This window comes from Leptopilina boulardi, unplaced genomic scaffold (genome assembly GCF_019393585.1).
Source record: "Leptopilina boulardi isolate dan_hultmark-lab unplaced genomic scaffold, ZJU_Lbou_2.1 LbouV2_64, whole genome shotgun sequence".
NCBI lineage: Eukaryota > Metazoa > Arthropoda > Insecta > Hymenoptera > Figitidae > Leptopilina > Leptopilina boulardi.
The window spans coordinates 505,832-526,108 of NW_026138010.1; the positions used below are offsets into that span (position 1 = coordinate 505,832).

Genomic DNA, 20,277 nt, shown 5'->3' on the forward strand with positions numbered 1-20,277 from the left:
CTGAGTCGAGTACGTAAAGGCCAACGCACAATATTTTCGCGAACGAGATGCATGAGATAGAAAATGATACAAATATATCTCTGTCCTTTTCCAACTCATGTTTCACGTTCGCGAACGTCTTTCGCGAAACTATTCTGCTTAGGCCTTAAGGCCTTTCTCCAATAGATTCCTAAATGTTTACAAGCAGAGATGGGTAAAAGTACGGAAGTACGGAAGCCTGTACGGCTCACGAGCGTTTCGGACGCAAGTGGCGGTGTTTCGTACCACAAGTGGCACGAAGTCCGTCCAACTTGTGGCAAGTTCGTTAGTTCGTGCCACTTGTGGAAAGTGGATTTTTTGAAGGGTCATTCACAAATATGACAATTCTGTTGGATCCTGTTGCTGTCTATTTCGTCAGTGCTTTTCATTTCAAGCATAATTTCATCCGGGCAAGTCCGTTTAATGTTTTTGAATAAAAATGAATTTGTTATTTTTTAATTGAAAATACATGTAAAAGATTACATTTCAGTGTAAACAAATGATATTGACATCTTTATTAATCTTAAATATTCATAAAAATATACTTTTGATTTTAAAAAATAAAATCCTCTTCATGTATTTTAAATTAAAAAATGACAACATAACCAAAAAATCTTATTTTTATTCTAAACTAAGAAAAATTAAAAAATCTAAGAAAAAACTTCCGCTTAATTCTTAGTGGAATCCTTAGTTTATTAATGTGTATATTTACGTTTGGAAGGAGTATTTATGTATGAACTATAAAAAGTTTATTCGATGACATTTACTAGTATGCTAATATTACTAATATCTTATAAAATTTATTTCTTCTTCTTCACATGAAATTGAAATGGAAAGCACTGACGAAATAGATAGCAACAGGATCCAACGGAATTGTCATATTTGTGAATGACCCTTCAAAATATCCACTTTCCACAAGTGGCACGAACTAACGAACTTGCCACAAGTTGGACGGACTTCGTGCCATTTGTGGTATGAAACATCACCACTTGCGTCCGGGACGCTCGTGAGCCGTACAGGCTTCCGTAAAAAGCACCTTAAAGCTCCGCCATCGCCAAGGGTGTTTTCGGGAGTTGCTGACAGTAAAAAATTACCCAATCAGAATAAACATGCTGATGGATCAGCCAATCACAACATACTGACAGTATACTCACAGCAACTCTCGAAAACACCCCATGTTTGATGTTTCATATTTCGAAGGTCCTTCTATGGTATAGAATTTCGAACTTGTGTATTGAGTTTAAATTTGACAACAAAAACTCCCACCTATTGTATATGTTTTTTTATTTGAAAAGAAAAAGATTAAAGATTAGAGATGAAAAATAGTAAATAGTCTATAGTTGTTATAATTTTTCAAACTAAATGGAATGGATAGCACTAATAGGTACATGCAGTTCACTCTACAACTAATTTGAATAATTGTTATTATGATAACTATGAGAGTTGTTAATTAAAAAATAATTTAAGGTTATGTATATTAGAAATGCATTATGTGGCAAATAACTGTAAGTTGGTAATGGTTTAATTAATTCTTCTCTATTTTAATATTCATTATGCTTTTTTTGATCGCTAAAAAACAAAAAATTATTATTTAAAAATAAATGTATGTACTTTAGTAAATTTTTTACATTGAGTACATAAAAACATTACTTAACATATGTTGTTTGTTTTACTGAAAGAAATTATTAAACTATCAAAATATTGTTTAAAACTCAGTTTCATATTTTTTAATATACTAACATTATTAAGCAATAATTTTTTCAAAAAATATTTATTTTACAAAATAATCAATTATTTTTATTAATTATAGATCAGAATATAAATTACCAATAAATATAAATGTGGCAAAAAAAAGATTGGAATCTCATAAACAGACGTGGGATAAATTTTTTAAAAAATACTCAAAGAAAGTGAGTATATCTTGATTTTAAAATTAAATACAGTAAATAATTGAATGGAATTTATTTTAATATTGTAAATACAGAATAAAACTTAGTTGAAAAATTTTTTAATTCATTTACAATTGATCGATTTATTTATTGTTAATTGTATTATTGAATTCGACAGACAAACGACGATGCGGAATTGAATTTGGAGACATTACAGCTGGTGATTGATGAAAAAGATGATAATGTCTGTGAACAACGTTTACCAATGAGAAATCCAATTTCAAGTGTTCAATACTGGGTGAACACTGGAAAACCGCCTTGTCTGTCAGTTGTCGATGAAAATTACAATTCACCTGAAGAAACATCACTCTCGGAGGCGGAAATTTCAGCGTTTCATCCAGCCGCAGTTTCTCCATTCGAGCACAATTCACCACATCCACCGCAGCCAGCAATCATTCCAAGTGAGCCAACTAAACTTTCTTCTTCCATCGTTTCTAGCGATTCCGTCAATACTCGGGATTACATTTTATCCTCAAATCTCGCCAAGAAGAACATGAAATTAACCGATATTGCTGTGAGTAACAATAATATTGAGGAGGTGGACGTTTACGTTGACGTTTGCGGTACAGACGAATTGCCAAAAACTATTCATCACAACAAAGAGGAAAAGTCCATAAATTCACAATCTACGGTCATCTATGGTTCTAATAATGATGTTTTGAAAAATTCGCAATCTACTACACTATTACTAGTACCAACAGGAAGCTTGAAAATTGAAGATGTAATTCCGAGTTTAAGGCAAATTCGTGACAGTCCCGAGATTTACGAATGTGTGGCGTCATCGGATAAGTCGACATCTCAAGAATTGCAAGATCTATTCGTGACCAAGACCATCAATGAGCAGACGATAATCGACAAAAATCATCGGAGAAAATTATTCACAAACCCAAGCTCGCCCGTAGAATTCTCCGAGTTCTCAAATCCCAAACAAATATCCAGAAAGTCATCGTCTTTGAGTAACAATTCTGTTTTACATCCCGCGTTCGATTACTCGGATCCTAAAAAACAATTGCAAATCTGGAGAAAAAAATCGTTTTACAAAAACAGTTTACTATCCAATAAAGAGAAAAATAAAACTATTCCATCAGAAAAATTCTCCTTTAATGAAGAGAAATTAAAAAAATGCTCAGTAATTCTAAATCCCCTAAGGCTATCAAATGTTCAAAAGAAACGAAAATCAGTTTGCGAAAATGGAGATGATACACCCGACACATTAGAATGTAAGAAAATAAAATTTTCCAAAGAGTCGAAATCTACGAAAAAAATGACGATAAAGTCAGATATATCAGATACCAAGAAAAATTCACAATTGATGAAAGAAAATCAATTGCAACAAAGTGAAATGTTTGATTCGAAATTGGCAAGTTTATCGGAACATCCAAAACTTAAACATTGCTCGATTATTTTGATACCTCTCAATCGCTTTTCAATTGAGAAAGGAATTTCCGATCAACCTGAAGATAAAAAAACAAGAAGTTTAGATAAGTTTGTCAGCAATGAAAATGAAAAAGAGCAAGACAAAATGAATTCGGAAAGAAAAAAAAATGCCACAAGTATCAGAAATTCAGTCCGAATTTCAACACAAAATATTTCGAAATTTACAGAAAAGAAGAGAGACATCCGAACGAGTAAATTAGAAAAGGATTTTAAAAAACTGCAAAAAGTATCTGACTCATCGGAATTGAAACATTTGTCAAATCCCTCGATTTGTAAAATGGAAAAAACTTTTTCCTTCGGACGATCAGACAGTGATGATACTGAAGAGTCGAAAAACGAAAATATTTCGACGAAATATAATGGTGACGCCAAAGGAAATAGGAAACTTTTTACAAGCATTTTCTCAATCGAGTCCGATGAAGAATCCGACATGACGAGTATTTTTCATAAATCTAGAAATATCGTCGGATTGAAGGAAGTAAATAAAGAAAATAAAATTAGAAACTTAAAACATTTCAACGAAAACGTTCTAGAGAACAATCCGTTACTCATGGAATTGTCTCACTATACAAGCGAAGAAAATGAAAACAGCAGAAACTCGATTTTAAATATTCAATTACATGGATCAAATTCTAGAAGATGGACAAGACTTATCGTCGTGCCATCTTCTTCTGAAGACGAACTTTCACAAAAGGAGAAAATTCCAAGAAGAAAACGAAAGAATAGAGAAAACTCTAAACAACCAAAAATGGGAGAAAACTCGACAAAAGAAGAAAGTTCCAGCTTGAAAGTTCCAGTGGATGACGAACAATTTAAATTAAATACTCAATTTGATGAAAATAGTATCCAAGTATCAAAAGAACCATGTCTTCATGCTTTAGATAATGAAGAAAGTAAATTTAAAGATGTTTTTCATTTATCGTCAAAAAAAAATAAACAGGAAATTGACGAAAAAGAAAAGGATATTTTGTCCAATGACAAACACTTGACAAATACAAAAACAAAAATCTCCAAACTTACGAAAAAAGAAATGAAATCCAGCTTAAAAGTTCCAGTGATAGACGAACAATTTAAATTAAATACTCAATTTCATAAAAATACAGAAATGGCTGGAAAATCTTGTCTTCATACTCTAAATATTAAAGAAAGTGAATTTGAAAATATTTTCGAATTTCTTGAGAAAAAAAAACAAGTAGACATTGACGAGAAGGAAAAATACAATGTTTGTTTTAATTTAAAAGAAGAAAATATAAAACAATCATTGAAAAAAGAAAACGCTAAACAAATGAGAAAACAAATAAATTGCAAGCAGACGAGAAAAGAAGAAAATTTAAAACAACAAAAATTTATTACCGATAAGGAAGAAAGCAAATATATCGTAAGACATAAATCGATGAAAGACGACAAACATTTTTTTAAAAATTTAGATTTCTCTTCATCAGATGAAGAAACATCTAAAAATACAAAAATTAAAGAAAGTTTCAATGATTTGAAACTTAATTCAAATAGAAATGATAAAGATATTTTCGACTTAATTACAAAAAAAAGTCACACTAAAATTGAACGAAAAGAAAAAGAAAAGAAGATTTTGAAACAAGAAAAGAATAAAATTTTAGAAAGCTTCCATGATTCAGAACTTGTTTCGGATAGTGATGAAGAAGATATTTTCGATTTCAGACAAAAAAAAAAATAAAGTAAAAATTATTAAGAATAGAGAAGAAGAGATTTCTTTAAATTATCGAGAGGATATCTTTAAAAAAACGAAAATTGAAGAGAAAGTAAATTTTTCGAAGTTAACTTCGGATAGTGATAATGAAGATATGTTTGATTTTAGACAGAACGAAAATAAAATGAAAGTTGTTGAAAAAGATAAGAGTAGGAAAAAAATGATTTCTTTAAATTCAAAAAAAGATATTTTAAAAAAATCAAAAATTCAAGAAAAAGTTAATGATTCGAATCTTATTTCGGATAATGATGATGAGAATATTTTAAATTTTAGTACAAAAAAAAATTTTACTAAAACTGACGATAAGTGTAATGACAGTGAAATTAAGATTTGTGGTGTTTCAGAAGAGAAAAACTTAACAAAATACAAAAATCGATTTATGCGAAAAAATAAAAAAATGTTGATAAAGAAATAGTAACTTGAAACTTGTGTAAAAAGGTTTATATTTCACGTAAAACAAATTTTATTTTTTGATATGTAAAAAAAATTATAAAAAACTTGTAAAAAGAAAAATCGGAAACATTAGAAAATTGATCATTTTTTTTTCTAAAAAAAGGGGTATATTTATACCCCAGTTATTCCTTCTAGGATTAATGAAAATAAAAAGGAATTGTTACATTTAATTTAATTTACTTTATCTTGAATTTTTTTATAATAACTTTTTCAATAGGAAACAATGATAAATATTTTTAGCAATTGGAATCAATTTTATGTCATAGTGACTAACTTTAGTAATGAAGATTAAGGTCATAGTAAACATAATTTAATACCAATTCAATTGAATTTGGTAAAATACAATTGTTTACAAAAACTCGCATTTTACAAATTACGAAATATTTATTATTTATTGTAATAAGTGTATTAATGATCTTTCGCAATTACATGAAACCATATTTATATTAATTTTGTTAACTATTTGTAAATTAATTGTATTTTTTTAAGTAAGAAAATATTTATTAGGGGAGACTGGGGCAAACCGGCCATGTTAACAGTTGTAAGGCTCTAGTAACTAAAGAAACTAATGAAAAACCTTTTATAATAGCTTGTTGGAAAAGTCATCTAATTGCGCAACTTTTTCCTACAGACACATGTACCTTAAAATGTATTGTTTAGCTGCTGCATCAATTTTAAAAAAATTTGCAAGCTGGCCGGTTTGCCCCACCCCTGAGGTAAACCGGCCAGTTTATTTTTTGTTTGTTTGTTTAGAGAATTAATTGTAAGGAAAACGTCACTAAATATAACAGATCAATAAACAATCTTCCTAATAAGGAAAATAATAAGATAGGATTAAATTTCAATTAAACAAACATCTTACTTATTATAAAACAAATATTTTCAACTAATTGTTGTCGTTCACGAAGAAACGTCTGTCGGTGAACTTTAAATCATTAAATAATATACCGATAAATTTAACTGAGGCATACACCTTTTCAACCTAAAAAACAATTTTAATAAATATTACACGATTTTCTCACAAATTGCTTATGAACAGATCCGTAAAAATTTCTAGCGGAAGCGAAAAAACAAACTTTTGTTTATAAAATTGCATAAACACAATTAAAAAATGTCAAACTAAAAAAAAAGTTATTCTTAATATAGTCTTTTCGAATTTATAATTGACATATTTTAAAGTTTGACCAATTCTGAAAAACTAACACCTGGCCGGTTTGCCCCAGTCTCCCCTATAATTCTATTAATAAATTACAATAAAAATATTCTTATTAATAATCATATATTATAATAACATGCAAAATTGTTTTTTAACAAAGAAACAAAAATCTTAGATATCGAGGAACTAATTGATATATGCAATGAATGTTAGGAAATGACTTTAACAAGAGTTGGAGTGTTCAAAATAATATTTTTTCAATAATTAAAAAAAACATCATCATTTTGTAAAGATTCTGGATGAAGGAAGAAATAAATATTTGTATAAAATTGTTGAAAAAATAAGCTCATATATATTTCATCATATTCATTTTGTATATTACAATATTGTAGAATATATTTTTATAACTATGTATTTTAATTTGTGAACTAGGAAAATTTAATAAAAAATATTTTATAATGGTTTTAAAAATGTGGGATTTATGTAACTTTAGGCTTAATTTGAAAATATTGTTCAACTCACTTTTATTTTCATAATATTTTAAACTTCTCGCCAGAAGTGCTAAAAGTACTATACTATCTATATGAAAAGACACCTTAATTCAAAGGGTAACGGTTATCAATTTTTTAAAATCTGAGTTTTTCGAGGTAGACCTAATTTCAATGACACTTAAATCTAAACATTATTGAATTTAGGAATTTTTGCCAGGAGAAAAAAAAATTTCAGATTTTCATTGACTTTTGAAAAATGCCAACAAAAAAAATTCCTTTGAATTTTTATATTAAAAAATAACGATTTCTTATAAACAAATTAATTTTTTTAACTTTTGACCCGATTTATTTTACTTTTTTTTATTTTTATACACCTGGAAAATTGAAAAAATATTTTTCGTTAGCATATTTCAAAAGTCGATGAAAGTCTGAAAATTTTTTTTTTCTTGTCAAAAATTTCAAAATTCAATACTTTTAGAGTTAGATATCATTGAAATTATGTCTACCTCGGTATACCCAAAATGTCATATGTTTCACATAGAATCGCCTAATTACAAATTAATTTTTTCTAGGTAAAACCAAATTTTTGTTTAAAAATACTCTGATTAAAAATCGTCATGATTGATGATTTAAAATCTAATTTACCCACACAGCACTTAAAATTTTAACAATACATATTGACAACATTGCTTCAATAATGCCATTTTAGAATATTGAGGTAATGTTGCAAATATTACTGCAAGTTTAAGTGCTGTGTGGGTAAGAATTATATGAAAATGGGAATTAATATCCTTTAGATAACGAATAAATTTAATTAATTAATTTTGTATTACTACTAGAATATTATTAATTAGGAAAGATATTTTTTAGTTATAGACAATGGTTTGAGAGATCTCGATTTTTTTTTGCACAAAATATGACGACATAAATGGTAGCCGTTCTGTACGGACCAGTTGAGACCAGTGTACGGAGCACTACAAAACGGCAAAGTCAATAATGCAAATTATGTAAACAGAACATTGTGTTTGTAATTTTTTTCGCATACTTGGTGTGGAATTTGCTAATGTAAAGATTGCAATAAAATCGAGAAGAGTTTATTTAAATAGATAAGACTCAATTTTTTTCTTTTAAAAAAATTATCTGGGCTTCTGAAAATATTCCACCATCCCAATTTTCGTTAACATAATTGCATTTTATAAAAATTCAAAAACCACGAACAATCAAATATATTATCCTTTTTACAAATTTATATATGTTTTTTTTGACATTAGGAACACAAAAAGCACATTTTTAGAAAACGTCATGCATTATGTGTGCATGTGTATATAACATTTTCATGAATACTTGGATTAATTATAGTCATCTATAATCTGAGTTATAGGGTTTTTGGAACTATCGATTAAATTGAAATCTTGACGATTTAATTGAATTATTGGATATTTTTTATAAGATGAAGATTATGACAAAAATGGATTCCAAATGTAACGACTTAGTGGAAACGTTGCAAACGCGAAGACTTAATCTGTGAATGTATATATAGATATCATTCGGACTCGCTGTATTTGATAAATTTCTAATAATATTACACTTTCTTTGTTGCCAAAATGTCACACTATAATTACAGCTAATTGTCAAATTTCAAAATCTTGAAATGAATATTTTACAAATTAAAAACTAGCTTAAAGCCCTGGTTGACGGTGCACATTTTATACCAAATTTCAGCCCTCCAGATCAATTGGTTCCAAACCGTGTATGGAACCCTAAAAAATGTGAATGTACTTGAAATTTCTTTGAAACTTTTTAAAAAAGAAACATGAAAATCATTTGATAAATTCAGTACTCTAAAATTTTTATAATTTATAACTTTTTTAAAAATTAATTTGATTATTTTCATAAATATTTTTTATTATCGAATAGCAGTTCCAATTAAATGACGTCGAGATAAATATAAGTGAATTGGATGAGAAACGTATCCTTGGAGAGTAACTGTTTTCCATTGGACTTTTTTAAATCCAATTTTTTCTATTTCTTTGATTGGATTAAAATCTAATTGGCAATCACCGTATAATGATGGCCATAGAGTCGATCTCGTTAACATTGTTTGAATCCATCTAGTGAATGTTCCTTCGTTTTCGGCAATGTGCTCCATAAAGAAATACTTTCCTCCCTGAAAAATTTTATCCCGTAAAAAAACAATTATTTCATATTTTTCATCTAACAATTACAATGTTTTATAAAAGTTTTTATAAAACATGCAAACGGTAAAATTTTATTGAAAATAAATTCAATTAATAATTTAACAAAATAAATATGAGGGATTCCATGCCAAATTGACATATCGTTGACTTTGACCTCTTTGATTTGGCTCCAATTTTTTTACCATTTTGTACCCTTCAAAAAAGAGCTTCATGATTTTTTTCAAATTTTTTCATCAAGGCGTTTACGAGATATGAATTTTTTTTAAATTTCAGAATTTAAACGATTTCTTATTTTTGAGTGCTCATAACTTCCTTAAAAATGCATCAATTTTAAAAGTTTTTTTTAAATGTGTGGCTTTTAACTGAACTTTTCAAAAATTTCATGTAAAAAATTATAAAATTTACTATATTTTTTGTAATTTAAAGGTTAAAATCTTGTTTTCCAAACTGTTTGTATCCTTCGATTTTTTTTAATTTTCAAAAAACTACTTCCCTTTACAAAAATTGTAGGCCTAGTTAGGTTGTGAGAAAACAATTTTTTCAAAATTTTTTTATTTTTTAAAAAATTTTTGAAATTTTTTAAGGGCACACTCAAATCTTCTTGGCTGCTTGCCTCCCTACAGGAGTTGTCATGGCAACGTGCAAGAGTAAGAGAGAGAGAAAATTAAAATTTGAATTTACTATCTCTATTACTCCTACATGTTGCCATGACAACTCCTGCAGGCAGGCAGGCAGTCAGCCAAGAGGTGAGAGTGTACGCTAATTCGTTCTACCTATACTTGAAGAGCTCCACGGAATAACGATCTATGGCACAATTGAAAAGTTTGGTTATGAGCTTTTTAAAAACGTAAATTTTCATGAAATTTGTAATAAGTATGTATATGTAAATTGTTATTTATTACAATATTAGTTACAATTTATTTATTAGTTACAATAATTCGCTTACAGCTGTTATTAATTTATAAAATTTTTATATTTTTTGAAAGCTCATAACCAAGCTTTTTAATTGTGCCATAGATCGTTATTCCGTGGAGCTCTTCACTTGCCTATTGAGATATGTATGTATTTTGAAGTTAAAATTTATTTAATTTTAAAATTGACGGTATAAGATGAAAAGTTCATTTTTTCACGCTGAACTCACTGATAATAATATTTGTTTAAAAAAGTATATTATATATATGTATATCTTTAACTACTGTAAATAATGATTTACTGTTTATTAATAGAAGTATTAAAATTAATAATTAATTAATAAGAGAATAACTTTTGTACTTATATTAAAATTATAAATTTAAACTTCCCGCTGGAATTAGTGTTGGCAGCAGTGCGTCCGAGACGTCTGAAATTTCAAATAGCAAGCAACCGGCGAATGCAATATAATATGTGTTTCATCATGGCGTCACGCCTTTGTCAACCTTTGTTCTTTGTTAATTTTGCGTGATTTAAAATCGTTTTTGTTTAATAATAAAAGTTTTTCCCAATTGCTTTATAGTTTAGGCATCATTAGTGTGTCCAGGTGAGTATTGACAGATGGGCATAGTTGTGGATTCACTGTCCACTATTTCCTTTAGATGACAACGATGTGGTATCCCTTTTTATGTTCGATTTCGATATTTTATTGTGACAATTTATCTAAAATATTAATACTTATTACCGGTGCAAGTACGCGATGAATTTCGTGAATTGTGTCTGCCACAGATATAGTACTGCAAAGAGATCTTGTTGTAACAACAGCATCAACAGAGCCATTGGGAATTTTTTCTAATGAACTTCCATCCCCGAAAATTTGTCGTTCAAAATCAACATGGGAAAATTGCCATGATTTTTTCCCACAAATGAGATAATTTTCTAGTTTTCTGTTCCAATCGACAATAATTAATTGACTGCCATCAGGATAATACTGGATATTTTCACCTGTAAAGTGGTACATATATTATAGGTGAGTTGGATTTTTTCTTATATTTTACTCTCTCCTTCATATTAATAATATTTTAGTTATATATAAAATTTTATATATGTGTGTATCATACAACATTTTTTGCAACACCCACCTCTAAAGTTAATATTATGAAGAATTCCAACTCTCTATATTAGAATAATTTCGATTGTATAGAATTAAATAAATCAATCGAAGATCAGGAAAAATATTATTAAGCAGGAGTGTATAAATTTAAAAGTAAAGTTCACTGAGAAAAAAAATTTAGTGTTTGCAACAAAATTGTTTGGTTAGACAATTTTGGTTCTTGTAACCAAATTTTGGTTGGCTGAAACAAAGTCGTAGAGTTATCTCAACCAAACATTTGGTTATGCCAACAAAATTATTTGGTTGAACATTTTTAAATTCCAACCAAAATTTGGTTACGACAACAAAATAATTTGGTTAACACAACGAAATAGTTTGGTCTAAAAAACCTAATGATCGTTTGTTGTCCTACCCAAAATTTGGTTGCGACAACTAAATAATTTGATTCGCTCTCAGCTCATAGCTTAAGAGAAGAGTTAGTTTAAATCTCTCACAAGGATGGAGTCCAGTGGTCAGAGCTCTCGATCTTCAGTTTTAAAACAGAGGTTCGATCCCAGGCGGAGATGAGATTTTTCAAAGTCCACAAATATTTCAATTAGATAAATATAAATTAAACGTTAAATTGAATAATAAATAAATAATAATGAAATAAATAAAAAAGATAAAAAGAAAAGAAATAAGGTAGAATAAAATTTTTAATTGAACCAAAAAAAACTGTTTGTTTGATCAACCAAAAATTTTTGGTATGCCAACAAAAAATTCTTAACCAAATTTTTTGATTGACTCAAACAAATAGTTTGGTTGCTTAAATACCAACAAAATTTTGGTTGCTCTGACTAAACATTTTTCTCAGTGTTCTTTTTTTAATTTTGTGGTTTTGTATGGTTTAAAACAATCCTTATATTATGTGAGAAAAATTTCAGTGCGTAAATTGAATCACTTTACAGACCGTTTGAAAAAGAGCTTCTTTACACACACTTTTCGGTGTGTAAAATTTAACTTTAGAGGTTAGTGTTGCAAAAAATGTATTTTAATCGAGGGGGAATTGACTAGTGAAAATTATATTATATTATTATTATTATATTATTTATTAATTATATTATTTTTTTCAGTGTATAAAAACTGTTAATATAAGGGCATATTTTTGAAACCTTTAACTTTTCAATAAGAAAAATTTTTTTTTTTTTTTTGAGCACAGTATTGAAACTTTGTCTACATAAACTTCAAGAACTAAGCTTTCCAATTATACAAGTGGACATATAAAACAAGTTGTCTTCAAAAAGTTATAAATATTTAAAATTAAAAATTATTTTTAACCTGTAACAAAAAAATATTCAACAGGTGTTTGCTTTTTAGGATAAAAAACAGTTGAAGGGAATTTTCTAAGGGGTTATAATTTTAAAAAGCAATAAAATTCGTTTAATATTTTCAATATTTATATGAATAATAAAATACTGAAATAATGCACTGGGTATAAAAGCATGTGTCAAAAATTAACTAGATATATAAATTTTTTATTTGAATATTTAAATTACATTTTAAAATAGATTTTTATTATAGTGAATTGTTTTAAAAATGTAAAATTGTAATTTTTAAAATTTACCATACGATTTTCATAGACTTTTTTCTATTCAAATTTCTTTTCTCTTTTTTCCTTTTCTATTTCTATTTTTCTTTTCTCTCGCATCTTATCTTTTTTCAGAATGAATTTTTTTGGATCCATTTTTGTGTCTCGAAATAAACATTAAAACTTAACCTTCAGGTTTTAATAATTAATGACAGTTTCTATAAAAAAAATTATAATCGGCAACTTCGTACATAATAATTTCTTTCTAAAAAATTTCGGTCGATTACGGTCGACCGTAATTGATGAATATTTTTACATTATCTTTGCAATAAAGTATTTTTTCTCGAAGCACATTCACGGGATGTTAAATGGCACATGTGAAAATATATACAAGTACTTTTCGAATACTTTCCCGAAGCGAAATTTAAGCCCTAATTTACAAGGAGTAAAGTAGAGTTAAACAGACTCTCTTTAGCTTCCTCAACTAGTCGCAAATTTCCCTTTCTTCCACGTTTGGATTTAAAGTAGGGTCTAAAAATTGATTAAAATATTGAAAATTTTGAAATTGCTCTAATTCTATTAATTTTTTGAAAACGCTTCAAAATATGTTAATTCCAGTTTTTAAAGGGTAATTAAAGAAATATTGTGTGAAGAAAAAATTCATTTTGCTTTAATCAAAATAATTAAAAGAGTTTTTTTTGTGCATTTTTTTTGTACTTTTTTAATCGAACTAGACCCTCTTTAGCTTCCTCAACCAGTCGCAAATTTACCTTTCTTCCACGTTTGGATTCAAAGGAGGGCCTACGGGAGTCTACAAGATCGTAAAGAGGGCCTATTTAGGTTCTAAGGGAAGCTAAAGAGGATTCAAATTTCGCCTCGGGTTTATATGATTTTCATGAAGTATCACTCGTATGACGGTTGTTGTCAAATTTTGTCCACGCGTGTTTTCGTTTACTTAACTTATAATAGTTTTTTGAAGACATGAAGCACATCAATTTATTATGTCTCAAAATAATTATAGTAACTTGATCTTTGATTTCCCATAAGTTATTTTAACGTGCCGCTTGTCTTATAAAAGAAAAATCATAAATACGATGATTACGGTCGAAAAGGGTAAAAGTGAGGGACAACTTTTAAAAGCTTATAAATTTTTTCACAATTAATAAAATATTAATTTCCCTGCGAAAATGTGTTCACCGATTAATTAACATTGAAAAACCATATTTCAGAATTAGTAATTTTTATTAAATCTAAAACTATATCGTTTAAAGCATCAGAAAGTATGGTTAAGGACAAGTAGACATTGTTAAAAATCGCGTATTAAAATTGAAATAATTATTTATGTATTTAATAAATTAAAGTGGAATCTTTTGGAAATGATTGATTGTATCAAGCATTAATATTTCCAACAAAAACCAACGAAAAATTTATTAAAATTACCAAAATATATGCGAGGGACATTAAAGTTAAAGGTTCTAGAGATATGCCCATAAATCAAAATTTTTTTTGTTTCTTAATAACAAATGTATAGAGCTCAAAACTTAATATTTGAGCTCTTCTAAAATTAATTTTTTAAAGAGATATCACAAATAAATGAAGAGGTTAAAAAATTACTTTGGAGTGCCAAAATCAGTTATTTTAATCTATACTCCACAATAATTAATGAATATTAATGAAAGTTTGAACAAACTATATATATTTCCATTGGCTCCAATTTCGGCGGGCAAAGTATTTTCAAAATACACGTAATTTTGGTCACCGAAATTGATACACCGAAACTGATACAAACGTGCCGCAATAGAAAATTACGGTATTAGTATTAATTTCTCATATTTGTTTAAATAATCGATTTTTATAAAGTTAACAATTTTTTTTAACATCTAAATAACATAACCTTTTAGTTTAATAAGTCTTAAATTGAGTTTATACAATAGAAATATCGAATTTTCTATTTCAAAGTTATTTTGACATTAAAGAACACGATAAATATAACTTATTTGTTTTTATTTTTGGACGAGGAACTGAACAAATATAATTTTCTATATTATAATACCCGTAAGCATCCATGTTTATAACGTTTAATATTTGGTTTTTTGCTATCTTAGACCACGAACACAAACTACCTAAGCCTCGTGCATTTTCTTTCGGTGTAATTACAGGAGCAGATATCTTACTGTACTCGCTTTTTTTACTTATTCCGGTAAGGTAGCTAAAAGCTAAAATTCGGCCAATTACTAAAGAACCATCTTCTGATTTGATTCTGTAAACATTCGATACCGCCACCTATGACAAAGTATCAACTCCCGCGCTACATTTGAATAAGTGTTTAAAATTTTTACTTATATTAACATTTTTTGTAAAAATCGTTTGCTCATTATCGGGCTAGGCTTAAAAGTTTTGTAAAAAGAAGTAGTTTTTTTGAAAAAAATTTTGAGAAAAACCGATCAGTACGTCAAATGAGAAAAATGACTTTTTATCATTAAAAAGTAAAAAATTTAGTTTATATTAAAAACTGAAAGCTTTGGTGTTCATTAAAATAGAATACTGCACTACAACGGAAAAACATTGCATTAAAAATTTTGTCTATAGATATCATTTTTTATTATTAAAAATAACCCTACTGGGTAATATAATGTAGTTTTTCTAATTTTGGAATTAAAAATTAATTATTTAAACAATCTTCAATAATTAAAGCAGTTTTGTCTTATTGATGTTCTAGCAAAAACTCATTTTTCATCAAAATGTCACGTATGTTTTTTCCTTTGTAGGGCACAATAAATACTTAATATTTGTTAATAATAAAAGATAAAATCGTCATTGAAAATATGCTAATTTAAAAAAAAAAATTTTATTTATTATTTTCTATATTTTAATAATTGATAAATATGTACTTAAGTTGATAGTGAAAAACTTACCTGTTTTAACCCCAATTTCGAGAATTCGAATTTGTCCCATGAACCTAAGAGTCTCATCGTGGGAAACAATTTGTTCCAAAGATCGAAACAGTCGTCGTTTGTAAGATGCAGCAAGTTCTGCACATTCAGCTTCAAACCCCAACAGATAAGACGTGTAGATATTATTTCGAAGTTTTGACCATTTATAATTTATCCAAAGTGATAAAAAAAGGATGGTCGCAATGACAAACCCATATTTTGTAGATATATCGCGCAGCCAAATATCACTCGCACTCATTTTTATTTCACTTAATATTCACAATTTACTTATTATGTTGATGAAATTCAAAAATTTACTACAAAGAAAATGAAACCTTTTTTACTTTATTATTCCTTTAAATTCGTATTTTATTATAAAATACCTGACGGCAAGTCAAATATTTAAATAAGGAAAAAGATAATTTATTTTATTCATTTCAAATTTAAAAAAAAGAATAATAAAAGAGTGGAAGCTCGTTTACATGTTAAATAAATAAATAAAAAATGTTGAAAAATTGAAAAAAATTCTTTAACTTTTTTTACTTTTCTTTTTAATAAAGTAAGTAAATAAATAAATAATTTAACGGTAATAAAATTGGTGATGAAAACAAACTAACCTACCATTTAATCGTTAGGTTAATGATACTACATATGCATATAATACTGTTGCACTAATCAAAGTCCTCCTGACCGTCGAACTTGAGTCATTGATAAGATAGAAATAAAAATCACATTAATCTCGTAAATGTGATTAATTTTTATTTTAAAAAAGGTTTATTTCAAGCGATACTAATTATCATAACATTTCAATAAAGCATAACTTTTCAATTAAAGTCTATCCTGTGTGTATGTGTGAATCTGAGGTGTATTAATATTCCAAATTATTTAAAATATTAATTTATTATATCTGTAAGAAACACTTTCAGTTATTAATTATAACGATAGATTTTACTGAAAATTGTGATTAATTTATTTTAAACTCTCGTTGAGATGAAGATGAAAATCTTTTTTGCATATTTCAAAAGAATATAAATAAATGTGTCATTTTTTGTTATTTATGTTTTTATAAACTTATTAAAGAATATCGCGAATTTGATAACACGACGAAGTATGAATGCAAAAATAAATAAAAAAATATCTTGCACTTTTTATCACATTGAGCTTTAGAAAGCATAAACGATTCCCATTAATACACAGAAAGAACTAATATTGACATTTTATTTTGAATGGCGCGACGCAACCCCCAAAATTGTGAATAACCTGGAAACCAAAAGTCAATTTCATCTCAAAGTACAAATCCTTGGATATACATATATGTATGTTGGGAAGGAGAGGAATAAGGGAGAAACAATGGACCCCCGTTTTGAAAACGAGAGAAAAAAGATTGTACATAAAAGGAGCACCAGCCAAGAGAAAAATGTTCGATATTGGCACCAGGGTACTTTCATTGTTAAGAAACTTGAAGAGTGACCACAAACAACAGGGTCGACGATTACGCACAACCGGGTGTACCCTCTCATGGGTGCAGTTTAAATATACGAATTCGATTGAGAGGCATTTTGCGATCCGTAGGCGTTTTGTTTTTGCCACTGAGGCGGGGAGAAGGTTGGCCGTTTCCGTAATGGCTCGGTGATTCGAAAAAAATTTATAATGAAACGCAGCCACGGGGTGCGATCTATGAGAACAGAAACTGATAATGTAACGATCAATTTTTCACATTGGCCCATATGGCATTACTAATACAGTAGTTCTCGTTACGGTTATTTATATTTTTATTTACTTACTTTAATTATAAACATAATTGAATTTTTTACATATAGTATGTATCATCATTTCCAAGCATTCTTTTTTCGTTTTATTTTCTTCTTCATGTTTCAATAAATTTTCTCGTCACACACATCAAACTAAATACTCTAATTCTTATTTTTAAAAATAGCTCAAGGATAAATAAATAGCATTATCAATACAACTTGTTTGTCAAAATATGGAAATTAATTACATCTATCAAAACTTGTTTTCATTATTGCATAAAACGATTCTTAATCTATCTGACGTATACAGTTATAAAAATATATACGTGTCATATGAAACGGCTGAGAAACGTATGAATAATTTATAAGTATTCGTGACCATTCTTAACTGAGTATCAAGTGAAAATCATGTTCGTGTTTAAAGAAAAAGAATCGGTTTTCTATATCATTGCGTCTGATATGTTTTTATACTATACAGTAAAGTAAATTAATAGTTGGAGTATCCAAATGAGTTTCTGATCCTTGATATTAATAATAATACTAAAAAAATAAATTATTTTCTAATTTCCAAAATTTGTAATTATATTATTATTGATTGATTTAGTTTTCATTTAATTAATAAACAGTAGCAGATACTCTTTAGCTCATGGTATCCCTGAAGACGCAACCCGTATTGCGCGTGTACTCTGGAAAAGTTCTCAAACAGGAGTCTCCAATTTTTTGAATGAATTTTTCAATTTTGGTAACTAATATATCTTTATAAATATATTTTTATTATAGTATAGACAATATTGACAAAAACATTATGTTTAAAAATATAAACATGCGTTATTCAGTTAATATTAAATATTTTTTCCTTCCATTATTTTGATATTAGAAATTGAGATTTTTTCGATTACTGGAAGTGAGAACAAGTGATTTGGTGTTTTATTTCTCACTTCTAATAATCGAAAAATCACAATCTCTAATATGTGTTATTCAGATTGTAATTTCAGGATTTTTAGCTGATAGTATAGTTTTTCTATCCAGAAAAGTAGACCTCAAGAAAAAAATATTTAATTGACGTTTAAAAAATTAAAATATTATTATTAATAATATCCGCTGGAAGAACAGATACGAGGTTAAAAATAATTTTCTGAAGAAAATAAGCCATCATTAATTTAAATCGGACCATTTTTAAAAAATTTTGAGGAAGCGATATGGATCAAATGCAAAATATTTAAATAAATAATGTTTGTAAGTTTTACATTTTTTTCTTGAAAATTGGTATCTATATTCTTCCAGCGGATATTATTAATATAATAGTATTTTAATTTTTTAAAGGTGAAATAAATATTTTTCTGGAGGTCTGGGTATAAATGTGTCCTTAATTTGTAAAATTTTTATAGAATACGAATTCCGTTACAAACGACATTATACACACACCATTCGAGAAGCACCATATGTGGGTGTCATTAGCGATAGAATTTTTTTTGCCAGGAAATATGAATACGTAAGCGATTACGTAAAGTGTGCCGTCGTTTAGTCCGACTAATTGCGTATATGATCCCGAGAAATGAGGGTGACAGTCACATGTGACGAGCCTTTGACACGCGACACCGACTTATTAGTAACATACACTGGAACATATGTCACCTTCCCCTTTGTTATTTCAATTTTTCCACTAAATATCTACACGTTCGGTGTCGGTCAATTTCTCCCAAAAACAACAGGTTCTAATTTGACTTTTAGGACTCAAAAGGGTAGTCCTTGATTCAGAAAATGAGCGGAAATGGTTTCCGAAACCTTATTTTCATTTTCAGACGTTTTTCTTTCTTAAATTCATTAATGTTCAATTTCATTTTAACTTTCAAGTAATTGACTACTATAAAAACATTTCAAGCTTATAACTTTGGTCTTTAGAATTTCGGTATCTAAAATTTGTTTGTCGCTCTTGTTGATAAATATTTTAAGTCCTCTTTCTGTATTCGACAGCACTTTAGAAACAAGGCCACATGACATCTTATAACTTGAAAGAAATGTCCAATATATTTGTCTAAAAAGCTCGATTCTCAAACACAAAAGTTGTCCCACTTTTTCTCATTCTCACTCATCCCTTTTAACTCTTTTTTTTGCTTCTGAGGCGAGTCACTTTCAGAAAAATAAGAGCGAACTGTGAAATCATACTTTGTTTCAAGCGCTTCTTTTTTTTACTAAAAAGCTCGACCAGATGATGGAGTGAAACCACGAAGGGAGTGTGTCCTCGAGGAGTGCGCTTTTGTGAGTGCCGCCACGACAGCGAAGTCGACGACGACGTCAACTCCATTGTCTCCATTGTTGGCGAATTGTAATCAATATTTTCACAATATGCTACCATTGTCCGGGGCACGAGCGAAACGCGAGGACTCTTCACTACAACCGTGATTTCTCTCACCCCCACTCGAATTCGTGCTTCTTCAAATTTTTATAAAGTCAAATCAAAACCTCCCCTATGTCGAGGTCAAAAAGATCGCAAAAAATATATTATAATCGATCTAAAGCAACTTTTATTTAAATTTCTTGGTTTTTTAATTTATTTAGTTATTATTACATACAT

The 20,277-nt window shown here is 28.3% G+C and overlaps 2 protein-coding genes and 1 long non-coding RNA gene across 7 annotated transcripts in view; 2 read left to right on the forward strand and 1 right to left on the reverse strand.

Annotated features, from left to right (window-relative positions):
• The first annotated feature begins 1,252 nt into the window (after window positions 1-1,252).
• Window positions 1,253-6,597, forward strand: LOC127290410 (uncharacterized). 2 transcript variants are annotated; one of them, XM_051318948.1, is made up of 3 exons: window positions 1,253-1,402; window positions 1,829-1,928; window positions 2,086-6,597. In XM_051318948.1, the coding sequence occupies exons 1-3, from the start codon at window positions 1,386-1,388 to the stop codon at window positions 5,095-5,097; spliced, it is 3,129 nt and encodes a 1,042-aa protein (XP_051174905.1). In that variant the 5' UTR covers window positions 1,253-1,385; the 3' UTR covers window positions 5,098-6,597. The 2 variants fall into 2 exon arrangements, with proteins under 2 accessions (XP_051174905.1, XP_051174906.1); XM_051318949.1 differs by having other exon boundaries at window positions 1,261-1,523.
• A 471-nt stretch (window positions 6,598-7,068) lies between these two features.
• On the reverse strand, window positions 7,069-19,903 carry LOC127290415 (putative methyltransferase-like protein 7A). 4 transcript variants are annotated; one of them, XM_051318956.1, is made up of 4 exons: window positions 19,128-19,903; window positions 15,934-16,268; window positions 11,083-11,342; window positions 7,069-9,397 (listed from the first exon to the last, which is right to left on the reverse strand). In XM_051318956.1, exons 2-4 carry the CDS (start codon window positions 16,208-16,210, stop codon window positions 9,137-9,139), a joined length of 798 nt encoding a protein of 265 aa, XP_051174913.1. In that variant the 5' UTR covers window positions 16,211-16,268; window positions 19,128-19,903; the 3' UTR covers window positions 7,069-9,136. The 4 variants fall into 4 exon arrangements, with proteins under 4 accessions (XP_051174913.1, XP_051174912.1, XP_051174914.1 ...); XM_051318955.1 differs by lacking the exon at window positions 19,128-19,903 and adding an exon at window positions 16,573-16,762; XM_051318957.1 differs by lacking the exon at window positions 19,128-19,903 and having other exon boundaries at window positions 7,069-8,990; window positions 9,292-9,397; window positions 15,934-16,479.
• The window catches only part of LOC127290416 (uncharacterized), a 31,551-nt gene continuing 22,496 nt past the window's right edge, over window positions 11,223-20,277 (forward strand). Inside the window, exon 1 of the long non-coding RNA XR_007844337.1 lies at window positions 11,223-11,367. This is a non-coding gene — a long non-coding RNA (uncharacterized LOC127290416). The remainder of the gene's footprint in view (window positions 11,368-20,277) is intronic.

What these genes read in the sequence shown, in the direction of transcription:
- LOC127290415 (XM_051318956.1), bottom strand. Translation starts at nt 16,210, where the DNA reads ATGAGTGCGAGTGATATTTGGCTGCGCGATATATCTACAAAATATGGG. An exon ending in CGAAATTGGGGTTAAAACAG is followed by an intron (nt 11,343 to 15,933) that starts GTAAGTTTTTCA and finishes ACCACTTTACAG; the next exon opens with GTGAAAATATCCAGTATTAT. An exon ending in TTCATCGCGTACTTGCACCG is followed by an intron (nt 9,398 to 11,082) that starts GTAATAAGTATT and finishes AAAATTTTTCAG; the next exon opens with GGAGGAAAGTATTTCTTTAT.
- LOC127290410 (XM_051318948.1), top strand. An exon ending in TTAAAAAATACTCAAAGAAA is followed by an intron (nt 1,929 to 2,085) that starts GTGAGTATATCT and finishes TGAATTCGACAG; the next exon opens with ACAAACGACGATGCGGAATT.